This window comes from Aquila chrysaetos, chromosome 5, assembly GCF_900496995.4.
Source record: "Aquila chrysaetos chrysaetos chromosome 5, bAquChr1.4, whole genome shotgun sequence".
In the NCBI taxonomy this organism is placed as follows: domain Eukaryota; kingdom Metazoa; phylum Chordata; class Aves; order Accipitriformes; family Accipitridae; genus Aquila; species Aquila chrysaetos.
In genome coordinates this window covers 70,854,288-70,869,740 of record NC_044008.1, presented here as the reverse complement: position 1 = coordinate 70,869,740, position 15,453 = coordinate 70,854,288, and the positions used below count along the sequence as shown (strand labels likewise).

The 15,453-nt window shown below is 34.7% G+C and overlaps 1 protein-coding gene across 14 annotated transcripts in view; it reads right to left on the bottom strand.

Annotated features, from left to right (window-relative positions):
• STXBP4 (syntaxin binding protein 4) overlaps positions 1-15,453 on the bottom strand; it is a 76,514-nt gene that overhangs the window by 40,927 nt on the left and 20,134 nt on the right. For all 14 annotated transcript variants that reach the window (XR_005932368.1, XM_030013287.1, XM_030013286.1 and 11 more), the window contains 7 exons: positions 12,808-12,890; positions 12,219-12,315; positions 10,722-10,834; positions 9,947-10,033; positions 8,332-8,397; positions 2,481-2,657; positions 285-401 (listed from right to left, as the gene is read on the bottom strand). Coding sequence is in view for 13 of the 14 variants with exons in the window: in XM_030013287.1 (XP_029869147.1) it covers positions 285-401; positions 2,481-2,657; positions 8,332-8,397; positions 9,947-10,033; positions 10,722-10,834; positions 12,219-12,315; positions 12,808-12,890 (740 nt within the window). In the remaining variant the exon portion in view is untranslated. The remainder of the gene's footprint in view (positions 1-284; positions 402-2,480; positions 2,658-8,331; positions 8,398-9,946; positions 10,034-10,721; positions 10,835-12,218; positions 12,316-12,807; positions 12,891-15,453) is intronic.

Below are 15,453 nucleotides of genomic sequence, written 5' to 3'. Positions count from 1 at the left end.
TCTGCCTTTATCCTCTGGGGAGTTTCACAGAAATTGGTATGACTTTGTGAAAAATTAGATGAAAAAAATTATCCGATGAGATTCATTTTTTTCGTATACAGCAAAACTTAAAGATTAAGTAAATTCCTACATAGATCTGCACACTTACACACCATCTTTATTTCTAGCAATGAAAGGATCTCTGCAAACTGGTTTATAGTCGGTTTATTATGTTTATTGCTTAGAAACATCAACACAAAACTTTTCCAGATAAAAAAATCACTAGAAATGAAAGGCAAAGTTACCTCTACAAATTGTAGCAATTTTTCAGTAGCCACCTCAAAGGTCTTCCTAGCTGATTCTGATTTCCGCAGCTGGCAGTCAAGCACTGTAACTCTCTTTCTCAAGTCTTGGATGTTATCCTGGGAAAGATATTTTAAGGCTTTTATTCTAATCGTTTTCTCCCATGGCTCACATAGATATATGCTGTGAATTGAAATGGATTTCTGAAATGTTTAACCTGCACTCTTTTCTACATTTCTGAAAAACATAGCTGCTCCTGAGGCAGGTATGCCTGATCTGCTAGTAAATCAGCTCCCAAACTGCAACAGATTTTGGCAAATGATAAAAGGGTAAATTGAAATAGGCAGCTAACAACAGCAACAGGGCTAAAACCTAAGACACTTTGAACTGATTCATGAATGGATCAAAAACACCAACCTGACGGTGACAGTATCTGTCAGCAGGGTGGCATAAATAACCAGTATGTGAACAAACTCAGTCCATGAGTTTGCATCTGTACATCCTTTGGCCAACAGAGTAATTATGGCATATCTTGGAGAAAAATTACTCCCTAGGATTTCTCTACATGCACTTATATAACCTATTGATTAGTGTTATGCATCGTTCTGTACTTCAGCTACGGAGAAAGTGAGCCCCATTAGATCAAGTTCTGGAGGCTCAAGGTTTCAGCTTGAGTCCCTGGCACTGTTCGTGTGAGAGGAACACAAGTAAAGTATTCACATGTATATGGGCATGTTTGTTTAGCTGCTGAACAGAAGATCTAGACCAAAATACTCTCCAAAATTAAGAAAATATCACTATCAGTAAAAATAAACTTTTACATCACTGTAGGTGATCTTTTCTGAAAGCCCATTACCTACCATAAAACTCTTATAAAAAACAAGCAAAACCCACGTATTATATTTACTTGAAGCAAATGAGTACACATATTTGCTTGTATACACTGTACAAAGCAGCAGAATCACGATCACTCTGAACGTCAAAGAATCTGTTGATTAAAACACCTTTCTTTGGTAATCTCACTGTCCACTATTGGAGAAAGAGCTGGTAAACCTTCAGAGGGACCTCACTCTTTTATACTAAAAAGAGTATACTATAGAGTTGGTACCTACTTGATACTGCTTCTTTTGAATAAGAAATGCAGAGAATCAAATCTCAACTGAGATATTCGAGTGCTCACTCAGAATTTCAGGAATTCAAGCTAGCATCTCAGTAACAAATCTCTAAGAAAGCAACCCACATGCTCTGAATTTCTTTAAATTTTTATATTTATTCAAATCCTAGAAAACAGTGCTGCAAAAATACCTGACATAAAAGATGGGGCATCTCACCCAGATGTTCTGGAAGAAGAACTTCTAGGGGGTGATTCATCTCATCACACACACAATTAGATGAGAGGCATTCCTCCCTGGGAGCTACATGTACTTGCTATGTTGCTTCTTTGCAAGCTTGTATACCACAGAGCTCGGTTTTACCTTTTAATACCTTGTAATATTGAATTAATTCTAATGATGAAATAAGGCAACATTTCAGAAGGCTTTCTTCATCAATTCATATGCATATCCATTTTTCATGAGAAAAACAAGGTAAACACACAAATGCCAAACTGCTTGCACTTGTTCAAACTGTGTGGAGAAAATGGATCTGCAATTATGGGGAAAAATTTAAAAGTGCCTTAAATATTTTATTCCTTAGCATGTTTTGAAATGCTTCACTGGAGATGAAGTGGTTTTAAAATATGAGGCTCAATTAAAAAAAAAAAAAAATAGAAATTGGCAGGATACTGTTAGTACCATTTAAATGATTATCTTGATTAAATCTAAATTTACCTAAGAACATACTGGACTTTATGCCGTTACTATTTGCCTAACAGAAACATACAAATATACGTATAGTCTTTGAAGACAATGTATCTGCAGTCCAGAAAGTATTCCATGTTTTAATGCTTGAGATGTGCCATTTTGACCTATGACCCACATAAGCTTCTAGCTCCTATTTTTCCAGCCCAAAGATATCTGGATAAAGGAAGACTCACACACTTCACATTACCCCCTTCACTACACATCATTCCAGTTATTGAATAATACAAGACAAACAGTGACCTACTTTAGAAAAGCAGATGAAAAGAAAATGAAAACAAGATACATGACAACAGCAAGGAAACCATGGTAACTATGACAGGCGACTGCTTTGCTTACTTTATTTTGGCCAGAATGATCAGTGAGCTGAGCCTTCAGCTCTACAATTTCAGCTTCTAATAGGCGAATTACTTCTTCATAGTCCATCTCCATTCCACGAGCCTGCCTTTGTGCAGCTTCTGCAAGATGAATCCTACTTCGCAGGGCTCTTGTCTCTTCTACAGCTGCCTTGGCTTCCTATAGATGATAGAATTTAGCTGAAAAGTTACAACTCCAGCTAACAAAGAAGTACAGATTTAGCTCAAAAGTACTGGAGTTGGCATTAGAGCTACCTTTTAGTATTTATGGTCAGATGGTTCAATTGCTAATTTTTAAGTGTATGATGTGCAAACAAAGAACAGGTATTTACAGAGAAAGATAATTTTCCTAATAAATTAAATCATGAATTCTACAATTATTGTAAATCTAATTGAATGAAAGGTTTTACAGAAATGCACCTGATACTGTTAATCTGCCCCATCACTTCTATACTAAAAAAGTACTTTAATGAGATGTTATTTCATTTTATTATTGCCTGAATTCACACTCAATTCAGAGTTCGCACACCATGTAGAGGGACTAATGTAAGTATTCAGTCCACACTGTTCTCAAAATAAGTGCTGTTCTTTATTTTTCTGCCTAGTTCCTTCTCTCATATCATTATCTTGTATTATCACAGAAAAGTGTTATATAGAATTTATATATAAATAATGTATGGAAAACAGGAAATTAGAAACTGTTAGCTTTTAGTTCAGCTAAAGTAATCCCTCAATGTAAAATCTCATTTCAAGAAGGATATTGCTCAGTTCATTTTACTACTGAATATTAGTTCAAGTTAACTTTGATTTGTAAATTTAGAAAGTCAAACTAAAGGTCTGGACAACAGATGAGTTTACACTAGGAAAAAAACAAACTGCTCATTAAAAATGTAGACATATAGGCTCACTGGCACCAAAACCAGTAAGCCATCTTTCCCCTTAGCTTTTTATTAATCTGTGGAATAAGTCACTTTATATGAATTTCCTGAATCTTTAGTTATAAGCTTTAAGCATACAAATTCACAGAGCTAGAAATTCTTTGTACGAATTCCTCAGCTAAGGACACTTAGGTGAATATCCTATTCCTAGCCTACCTATTATACCTTATTATTATTATAAGGCTGGGAATGGGACTAGAAGGGAAACAGGTAGGGGTAGAGGAGAAACACACTATGAATCTACGATAAGTAGGAAATAACCTTCTAGAAACTAGGCTTAAAATCACTATTTCTGAAAAACCTAAATGACCAAATCTTCCTATTTTTGTGGAAGAAATTTCATATAGTATTTAACAGGTGTCATAATATAAATCTCTAGAGAGGTCAGTTAAGCTTACAAAAGCAGATTTATTTCTATTATTTCCTAACTTAGAAGCATTTGCTCTCTGCAGTCACTATCCTTCAAGTCAGGTTTTTCTATACTTTGTTATAATGTTTTTTCTGTAAAATGATCTACCAATCTCAGTTTCAGATTACTTTTAACCTGTACACTGTTACATATATATAGGGCATCATCTCCCTCGTATTTACAATGGTTTTGCAATATAATACCAATTTGGATGATTGCCAGGGACATTCTGGTCTCTTAGAAAATAAAGCATTAGAAAAAGTAACCACACGTGTAGCAAACAGCAACATCATTAGTGAATACAGATGACATTGGTGTTATATAGTTTAGAGGTTTCTGTTATAGGAACACAAGTGATAAGAGATAAATTTAAACAACCTTTAATTTGACAGCAAGTATAATGATTTTTTTTTTTTTTTCTTTTGGAAGCACAAAGCATTAGATGAGCCTGTTCTACATGATGATCACCTCCACCTGGAAACACAGACTAGTCAAAAGCTTATTGCTGCATGCCTTTCTGTTATTCGGCTAGTTCGTTTTACAGTTGTCTGTTTGCACAGCACTAAAAGCAGTACGAGAGGTCATTACTGAAAGCACTCACTGAAAGACCACCAGAACAATCCACCCCTCCTGCAAGCTGCTCATACCAGTTCTTTTTCCTAGAAACAATTTGGAGAACACAGGGCCTTCTAAGAAGTTATGAATCTACAGAAGTAGAGGTCAAAAATACTGCCTCTGTAGATGGCATTTTCTTGCCACTGTAAGAAACAATGTGACTCAACAGCCAGAAAAGCTGGCCCTACTGATACAAAGGATGATTTGGTAGTCTCCAGTAGCAAAGGTATCCCTCAGTAATAGGCTGGAGGGGGAAAAAGAGTCTTGGAGACAAAAAAGAGAAGATGCTCTGGTGTTAAGTTTGACTAATATAAAAGAACACAGAGGCTTTGACAAAGAGTGGCATCTTAAAAATGCACACATAGGAATTATTGAAATAAAAGTGACATCAGAAAAGTCATGGGAAAATTGCTATAATGAAAAGGGAGGTCTTCATTTCGAAATAAGACGTCCTTGAGATAAAGGTTTAATCTCTTATAATCCAGAATTGCCTTACTCCTCCATTGTTTTTTCAGAAACCCAATTGTTGAATATTAATTTCTCTGTAATAGCAGACTAAGTATGACCAGATTTCAACAGTGAAAGACCTAAAGGAATAATTAATGAACAATGCATTCTTACATTACAATGAAAAGATTATCTACACTAAACCAGAATTAGCAAAACTTTCTGACAAACCAGAGCTGTTTGCTAGAGCAGGGAGACACAAAGGGTAACAATACCATCAGGTTTCCCAGTTCTACAGTTACTGAAGCTGGCACTGCGGTGACTTGGTGGGTTCTCTTCCTTATATGCAGGTAAGGGGCCTCCATCAGTGAAGAACAGATGGATTACAGCATGCTTCAGCAACATTTTCTCTTGTCCCATTCAACTGCTTGTATGAAGGAAGACGCAACAGAAATGGAATCTGCAGCTGCTAATATTTAATCTATATAAATGCCTGATGGGACCATTTGTCCTAATCTGGTACGAAGCCACTACAACAAATAAGAAACTGCAGGCTGGAGGAGAGAAACTGAATCCCTAACAGAATCAATTTCAAGGTACAGGTTTCTTTCAAAGCCAGGTTTTATTTCTTCCTTGGATAAATTCAAGGGTCAGGAGAAGGTTTTATCTGAGTAATATTCCAGCCACCACAAACACAGGAACAAAGGTATTCTTTTAAACTACATGAAAAATTGTAGTTACAATTCAGTTATGTTTACTCATTAATTCTACAAAAACTGTATGCTGAAAACATCCTTTAAAAGAACTTTGAGTATCTTTACTATATATTAAAATAAAAAAGCTAATGAAATAAAAAATAAATCCAATGCTTCTTTCAGGCAGGGAGAAATAAATTACATATTGCTTCCAAAATAGCAGCCATTCAAGTCCTAGTCTGCAAAGCACTTCTCCTCCCCTTAGAAAACATAAGCATAGAATAGCAATTCTTAGCCCTATGAAATACAAGCACAGCAGTATGCGATACCACAAACAATATCCTATCTTTATGACCTTTGACATTTACTATGTTTAGCTGAGGTGCTTCAGCTGACCATAACTGCATAAAAAAACCTCTAGTAAAGAAATCATTCAGGTTGGTATGACCCAGGACTTTCAGGCAGCACAGAATACAGTCAAACTTGTCCAGGAAGATAGAAGACATCGTTACAGATCTCACATTCATGGTGTTGACAAGACTTCAGGTACTCAAAAGTGCCTTTCTATGTTTTGTGCCAATTTCAGCTTCCATATGATTTCAAGGAAGACCCAAAGATAGTGCTATATCAAAATCTCAAAGTAAAGATCTATAAATTAAGGTATTTTAATTGTCATAGACCAATAATAGAAAATAATTCCTACCTCATTTCAAATTTAGCAATATTTCTAATCTTAAGAGTTTGTTTATCCTGTTAGCTACTGATTCAAGCACTTTTTAATGAATCGGTACTAACAAAACATGTTCATTAACCAGAATATTTGTATGCCTGTCCTAATTAAGCTGTAATCTCTGTGATTCACAATTAGTAGACAATAGAAATACCACAAAAGATAGCTCAATATATGACTGGTACCCTATATCCTTATTTAAAACCTTTTTGGTTTTTTTCAGGAAAGCAGTGATTTTAAAAAAATGTTTAAATTGTATTGAATTCAGAAGACCTTAAGCACATACTTAAGTTTGTTTGTTTGTTTACTTTTAATCAGGCCATTAGGGCTCAATATTGTACTTATTCACTCATTTCACTAACTTCAGCTCAAGCAGGAATGCATCATCATAATTTAAATGGCAACTTGTACTGTAAATAGCGTATTTTTTTTAAACTTCATATCACCATGAATCTCAGCGTCAACACCGGTTCTGAACTACAGAAATATACAGAAAACACTTGAAAATGCACCAAGTACAAACAGAACTAAAATTTCCATTCAAAGCCTGCTTGTATCTCCTAAAATAGGTCACACAGCGCTGTAATTACATATAATTTATTATTTCTCTTTCATTTCACTACATGAAACCTTTTCAACAGCAGTTACTTAAAACGCTTACTAGAAAATCAGAATATTTATCCCCTGCAGGTTTACTGCAAAACTGACCTTCACTATCACGTGACAGTACTTGAGAGAAAAATAAAAGTACGAGGACCTCACGTGGTAGAAAATTGGCATTGCTGCCACTTAGAGCATTTTAAACCATCTTTGCCCAAGTCTACCTTCCCAGGAAGAGCAGGTATGTGAACTGAAACTCTCGATGCTGAGGACCTGATGTCCATACTGTTTGCATTTTGGGGTTTGTACTTTGTACTAGCTTTAGTCTAGACTGATAGACTGAACATCTGCTCTAGGCTAGAGCAACAGACTGAATACCCATTAGCGAATGGAAACATGAGGTGCACTACTGGAACATACTTCCAACTAAATTTTATCACAAAAAGAGTCCAATTTATTTCCCTGCTGTCCCACAGTGTATAGAGGGCAACATCACAATATTAATGGAAAAAGCTTTCAAGCAGTTCTCTCATAGTCAAGGAATAAAAGGTGATAAAGAAGGTGCTGAACAATCTACATATAGGAGCAAAACCATAAAACTAATCTTTATATAACAGTACACAGGAAGATTTTTAAACTGCATCTTGCATTTTTACATATGACATCTGATGGAACAGATAGCCATGAGAAACCTACATGGAATACGTGTAGCAGTACAGGAGAGAAGAAAGGCAGCCAGCTCATAAGAAGAAAAGAGCTGACAGGATGATGTTCAGTTGAAGAAGGAAACAGGAAAGTTACTTGGTTTTGAATCCAGGCTATAAATGACATGACACTTAGATTTATTTGGAAATTTCCTCTAAAAGACACAAGAAGGCTTAATTTCATAAGAAACTCTGATTTCTTCTCTCATAATTATAGATATATAATGGAGACAGAAACAAGACATTCCTCACAAAACACTACCATTTTTTTCCTGATAAATTCCAGGTATTGTCAAGTGCATCTAATTTTTCGTACTTAAAACTCTGGTTGACATATAAAGTAGCTAATGTTAGGACTGTAGATTAGGCATGCTGTTGCCTAAGAACAGCAAAATCACTTCAAGAACACTTAAGACCAGAAAGGTACTACTACATTATTATCTAACCTATCTGATCCAGCTTGTCTTATGGTTCCTACCTCAATTCAACAGCAGAGAAGTATTATTGCTCCAAAAAAACTTAAGGATCAATATTCTCCAATTCTAATCAAAAGCTGTGTAGTAACAAAAGAACCACTTTGTGTTGAAATCAGTGTGAAAGTATAGTCTATACGAGCATCAAGAAAGAAGTGCTCCCTTCTCCCTTCCACAAAAAACAGCAGAAAAAAAATTGTATTTTTAAGAAACTTCAACATACTTGCTTGACTATTTGTAGCTCCTCTGTTAACTGTTTCTGTAAATTCACAGATTCAGACAATTTTTCCTGTTTAAAAAAAAAAGGAATAAATAATTAATAATTAAGGCTGAAAGAGAAAGAGTTTTTATTCCTAAAACCCAGTTAGCTCTTTCAAAACTACAGGTAGGAATACTTAACTTCTATCAATGTACTTACTGCCTTCTGCACAACTACTATGTTTCTAGGCCACAACATATGTCTGCTAATCATGTTGTATAATCAGAAACACACCTATTAGGAAAGTTCTGGTGGAAATAATAAATAATCAACAGCTTTTATAAAATCTGTGACAAAACCAAATTTTAATCTCTAAGAGCTAGTTTTTCAGAGAGTTCATTGATACTGTTTAAGGTCCTTGAGCATCTGAGGATTATTTACTGAACATTCCTGTGATATAAGTAAAATACACATTTGAAGTCTCTTGTTACCTAGCCACCTAACAAACGAGCAGAATAAAGACATTTTTGTGGCTTTAACAGATTGCTGTACAACCTAATATTCACATCAACTTATTTTAAAGCATTGTACATTTGACCATTCTTTCAATCACCTACTGATACCAGAAGCCTGTAGGTACACCACTTTCAGAAGGTTAAAAGTTCTAACGAAGTTTAAAAAAAAAAAGTGCTCTAAAAGCATGAAGATTCTTATACTGAGTCAGACCAATGGTATTTCTCACTCAGGATCAAGTATTTGAGTGTAGATTGTTAAGGGAAGAGTATAAGAAATGAGGTAATTATAGACTGATCATTGACAGTTTTCGACATCAGCAATTTAGGGACTCATGATAAGTATTCACTACTTCAATGTTCAATGTAAATCGTGTTCTTTCTTTTCAGTGCAAAGTTTCCAGAAGAATCTTTATGCACAGAACGAAGAACAGATCTTTGGGCACGTCAACCCAATGTTTTTGTAACTGCAGCAAGAAAGATTTTTTTTTGGACCAGGAGGCAATTTCTAGAATTGCCTATATCCTGGGATCAATTTTCCAGTCCTGTGCAAAGACAAGAGTTGGGTACGCTGAATACAGAACCAGAATTTTTTATCTTTTGGCTTGTCAAAAAAGAAATTCAGGAGCATAGGACTGTGCTTGTCACCCAGGGTATTAAGAAACAATAAATATGTTTGTTGCTTTAGGGCTCGCATATTTTGTAATGTCTGTGAAAATATGTATTAATTTTGCAAACAGATTAATTTATCCTCCAGTTCCGACTTCTTTCAAAAGTATTAGCATATGCTCAGACACTGTGGTTACTAGGATCACACATTTCTAAATAAAATTGCTATGCAAATCAGTCAGTTCTCCAAATTCACTTTTGTGAAATGTCTGCTTAGTCTCATTTCTCTGTGAATCAGATTAAAAAGCAAGATTATTTAACAAATAAGATTCACTGTCTCCAGAAATATATTGTAAGCATACAATCTTCAAACATAATTAGGACTGTTTGCTCTGCCTTTTTATTTATTCATCAAAAATTGAACATAAGATTCAGAAGACAAACAGTAAATTACTATATACACTCAAAAAGAAATTCATCTCCTGAATAATTTAAAGCAAATAAAAATTAAGATTTACCTTTAATTTACTCATTTCTTTTAAAGCTTCATTTCTTTCTTCCTTAAGCCTTTCCATGTCATCCTCCAAAGAATCACAGGTTACAAACTGTGCGTATTTAAATACGTAAGGTTAAGAATGTATTGCTAACTGTATCTTCCATAATCTTTAACACCTTATCATAAAATGTACTGTTAATAAAATGAGGATAATAATTTTAAAATAACTTAAAGCACTGAAAATACTAAAAATGTTTAAGAAAATTCTGACCAACTTATCTTCCAAATGATCAATTATTTTTCCTGTTAAAAAGGATTAATACAAATATTTTTAGAAGTACCAAGAATACAACACTAATAGCCCCTGTTTTCTTCAATATTTTAAATAATAAGTAATTTTATTTTAGTATTCCTATGCTGCAAATGCTCTTTCTTAAAGTCACTTCTAGAATAAAGTGATGTACACTTTATTATTACTTTACTAGCAGTAGATCAAATCACTGGGCCCAATAATTGTTTATCACTCACACAGGTAGTAGCAATATGTATTCCATTAAGAAACCTCAGTAAATCACTGTTGTCCACTACTTAATAACAAATCACAACATAATTACGTGAATTGCTTTCTGCAAAGTAGGTTGCTTTAAAAAGCTTTACAGAAACTAGGTTATCTTAAAGAACACCATGATATGGAGCTGTTGTAAACATCTGCCCAAGATTTGGAGTAATCTTACATATAATAAACTCTCCAATAATCTCCTTCCAACAGTTAAACACTGTACAGGCACATATTTTACCTGTGAATCCAGTAAGCTGGCAATTTCATTGACCCCAAATGTTACAGATTTTTGGCCATCATCTGTTGCATTCAATTGCATAGAGAACAGATTCCTTGAAACTTCAATGAAATCTAAAAAACAGTTTAGATTTTGCTGCTGTAGTTCACAAGTTCAGTTTAGTAGCAGTATCACTAGGTGCAACACAATTACTAATATCGCAATGTATGCCTACTCTTTTATAAACGCAGCATCTGCCCTCCAGAAGCTTTCTAAAGGAAAATATGAAAATCAGACACATCTCTGAACAGAAACGTTTGGTAAAGCTGGTAAGAATTAGAGTAAAAATGTACGAAACAGGTCTTGGGATGAAATATCCCTGAATCAAGTTGTGAAGGAGAAAACAAAACAAAAGGTGGTGTGAAGTTCACCTTCAAAGTACCTGGTTAGAGATGCCCTATGTTTGGCAGACCCCCATGAAAAATTAAAAGAAATCTGCACACCTGTTATACAACTGTCCTTCCCAATGAATTGACTTTACTAGAGGAGATACAGTGTCTCTGCAGGAAAAAGAAAAAATTTCGTGCTAGCTCACACCTCATAGTTTCCTTTAAATCCCTGATAGAGACCTGGTAAAATTGAGGTTGACTGAGTTGAAAGTTTTAAATACAAGCACTACAGCATTCTCAATCAACATGGCTTGGATTACCCATTCATTCTGAATGTATTAAAAAAAAAATATTCTCTTATGTATGACAGAAAAGTGGAAATATAAAGGTCACTTTGTTTATACCACATAAAATCTGATGGAAGATCCCATATGTTTCTTGATAAGGTACTTAAAAATCCAGTGTCATTTTGGATGGTCAAGTACAAGAAATTATTTTTCATATACTAGTGTATGATGCTGTTTTTCGTAAACTTTAGGAAAAGTGAAATTTCCATCAGTTTTAGCATCAGAACCATCGTATGTCTCACATTTTATGAGAAATATTCTTAAATTGTTAGTGTCACCTACCAAAATTGTCACAACCAACAGAAGCAGCTCATTCCCATCAGAATTAGATTTAGCTAGAAGAAGAATCATGATTGTCTCCATGTAAATCTCTTCTACGTGCAACAGTTGCAACGCTCTTGCTTCTCACAAACTAAATAAGTTAATACTCTCTCAGTTTAGTTGCTTCAAGAAGTCTCTTTAACCATCAATACTCTCCCAAGTAATATTTGGAACAATTACAGTACCCTATTGTCGAGGCAAAAACTTAGGAATTTGTGAGCACAAAACCAAAACTTTCTCAAGGCTGCTCTTAATTAGATAAATTTGTGATTTGCTTTCCAATTACTTAGTTTCAGAATTCCAAGCTTATTTTTACACAGTAGAATAAGGTTCTTGCCTCAGAGTATCATTTTATTTGCAGTAGCAACCCAATGCTGACAGAAAATGTATTAATCGTTATTATCTATCATTTCTATATTTCTACATTTCATTATTTTCCATGGTAATTAACAAATTATTACCTCCAAAAGACACTGTTCCTTTAGAATCTTTCTGAAGTTGCTGCCTTAGGGCTTGCTGCTGTTCATCTGTGGGCTGAATCCCAAGATAATTCAATGCCTGGAAAGAGAAAACTTATTTTGGAGACAAAAAAGAAAGGACTAGGGATAATGACTGCAGGGACATGGGGGAGTAATTAAAGAGCTATACTTCAAAGAGCCTTTGTATCATAGTACACTCTCACTGACAACACTTTTATTCCAGAGACACTCTGTGACTTTTCCTTCTAATTGAGAGATATTCAGATATTATTTAACCTTGAATACAGATGAGTGTAATAAGCAAACCCCTTTGTCCTTAATAACTGCCTTAAAAATCCTGAGGGATGTTCAGATTCCCAGAAGAGTTAATCAGTAATTAGATTAACAAAAACAGTAATTTGCCCAATATATAAAATGAGATATTGGCCTGCAACCTGAAAGAACTATCCAAACAGAAAATTTAGTGTGTAATTTATACCTTAAAGTTTGTCCGCCTAAAAATATTCTCCAGATGTTTTACATGCATCGTGAAGGGGGAGAAAGGAAAACTCAAAAGATTTTAAGTATTTACCCTCTCCAGCTTTTCTGCTTTGAGACGAATAGTAGAGTTCCTTCCTTGTAGCTCATAATCGTCATTCTGGCTGGGGGCAATAACTAAGAAGAAAAAAAATTAAAATTAAATGTAACTACTGCTTTGAAAAATTTGTTCTGAAGCTCTGCTCATCAAACAGATGCCAGCTAAATGCCACAAATAAATGTTAATATTTAGATTGACTTTTTTTTTTTTTAAAGGACATAATTATAATAAACAAAAATCACTTAAACCATTTTTTCACATCAAAAAGTGACAAGTAGCAAATTAGCAGAAAGAAACCAGGAATAACTTTGAGCGATCCATCAAGCATATGGCTTAGACTTGTGATATTTTCTCTTCTCTCAGAGATACACAGTTACTCTGGAAACAGAAGGGGAAACACACTTGTGAATTCCGAGAAAGACCTTCAAGACACACCCTCAGCATAATCATCAGTTCCCAAAACCATATCTAGTGATCTAGAAAACACTGTGGAAAGAGAGGGAATGACCTGTTGCCAACTAAGGGCTGTGTGGAGGTAGCTTAGACTGAATTCCAGCAGGCTCCTCAGTATTTTTTCCTGGGGAGGAACTCTCTTCCAAGAACTACCATCCATTAAGCCATCATCCATCATCCCCTCCCCTCCAGTCCTTTTAGTCAGAAATACAAGTTTGCATAATTTTAGCTAGTTGCATTAATAACTTATGGTGCATCTATTTTATTTCCAACATACAGAAATAATTAAGCTGAGGAAAGGAAAAGAAGCTAGCAGTACTAAGCAGTCCATATGCAAGGTTTCAGAATAATTGCTTTTTTTTGTTCGGTGCGCTTAGTTTTAATGGAACTTGAGAAATGCAGTGACACCTTTGTCATGTTTCAGACACACCTGTGGATACAACACAAGAAGCAGCAACCTTTGGAAGCCTTTGATCACAGACAGTAGGCAAAAGGAGCAGTTAACTATCAATTTCTTTGGATTTTAGATGTATGCAAATAGAACAAATCCATTGACTTGTTTTTTGCAGAAGAAAATAGAATACTTATTTGCATTCATGATTTATAAATGTAATTTAGATCTTAATTCATTATTTCATTAATGGACTAGAGAGGTACTGAAACCAAAACCAGCATTTGAAAACTAAGGGATCTTGCAGTTTTGAGATTCTCTCTAAAGGAACAGAAGGAATCACACAGAATTCTCTCTCTCCTTTTTTTTTTTTTTTTTTTTTTTAGTTTCACAGCATATCTGTTTCCAAGCTCAAAGTAATTCACATTCTCTTTATATGCCAAAAGCATAAACCAAAACATCTTGAAAATCTCTGACACTAACACCTCTCACATGCTATATTAAATTCTGAAGACAGTGGGCTAGAACCTCAGCTGAATTGGCACACTTCCTTTCAACTCAGAATGAAAAAGCCTTGTGTATGAGTTATGGAAGAATTTCTCAAAATTATGCTCATTCTTCTTACAGCATTAAAAAAAAACCAACCCCAAAACTAAGAGCTACTTTACTTTTGCAAGGTCATCTTTGAAAGGTTATCCTTGAAAAAGGGCAGCATGAGAGAAGTGGCAGCTTTGACAAAGGATGTGCTATTAAGTATGACTAAAAAGAAAAATGACAAGAAACAGTACAAACCGGAGCTGCAAGTATTTCTCCTTTCCATTCTACTAGCTACATTATTCAGATATGTTAAGAAACTGTGGCCTTCTTGGTCTCTTTAAGCATCAGTGAAGTTCCTGTGTGTTGCATTTTATTAACCAAGAGTGTTATATTCTGAATATATTAAAAAATAGCCTTTTGTCTTGTTCCTCTGATTTAGTTGTGGTGTTTTTCATGATCAATATGAAAAAACTGTGTAATCATTAAACTCCAGCTGTATTCAATACTACAACCTTTCCAGTTTCAAAAGTTCACATTCAGTCAGCTCACCCTTCAAGCAAGGAAGCCAACTGGTCAGATTTGCAATAAGTAGACTGTTTCATTTAAAATTAGGGTATCTAATATGGGCCATTATAAACACAGGTACAATTTAAATAACATCAGTGGAGTGACATCTAGAATGAATCCGATCCTGTTATGTTTGTCCTCCCTCTTCTCAGTATATTAGACATTAAGTTGAGAAGCACAGGTTATGCTTACTTACTACCGCCTGAAGAAAAAGAATATAGTTCAGGTCTTCATACAGAAATACAGAACAGAATCAGTTATATTACTGTGTCAATTGAGACCCTCATTATTATGTCAGACTACTGCATTTTCACCGTAAATATAATGCATATTTGCTTCCCAAATGAATTACAATTGTTCAGATTTCGTTCTGACCAAATTCCACAACCTCTATTTTTCCTTAGTGTTGTTTTCAAAACATATATTTAGAGATATGATCAAAGTGACTATTCTCTTTCTTTGAATGTCATGACTCTCAAATATAAATATACACATATATATTCTATTTGTTATTAATTGAAAAACTGACTGTTAGAGGTCTGCATGTTATTTCTATGCTTCCAGTATGCTGCCCTGATTTAAAAAAAAAAAAAAGTGCAAGCAGTATACATCCACAGAATTTCATCAAATCAAGAAAGCACAGTTTCTATGGCAACCTAACCTTGATCTATATGTAAGTCTTCATTATCTGG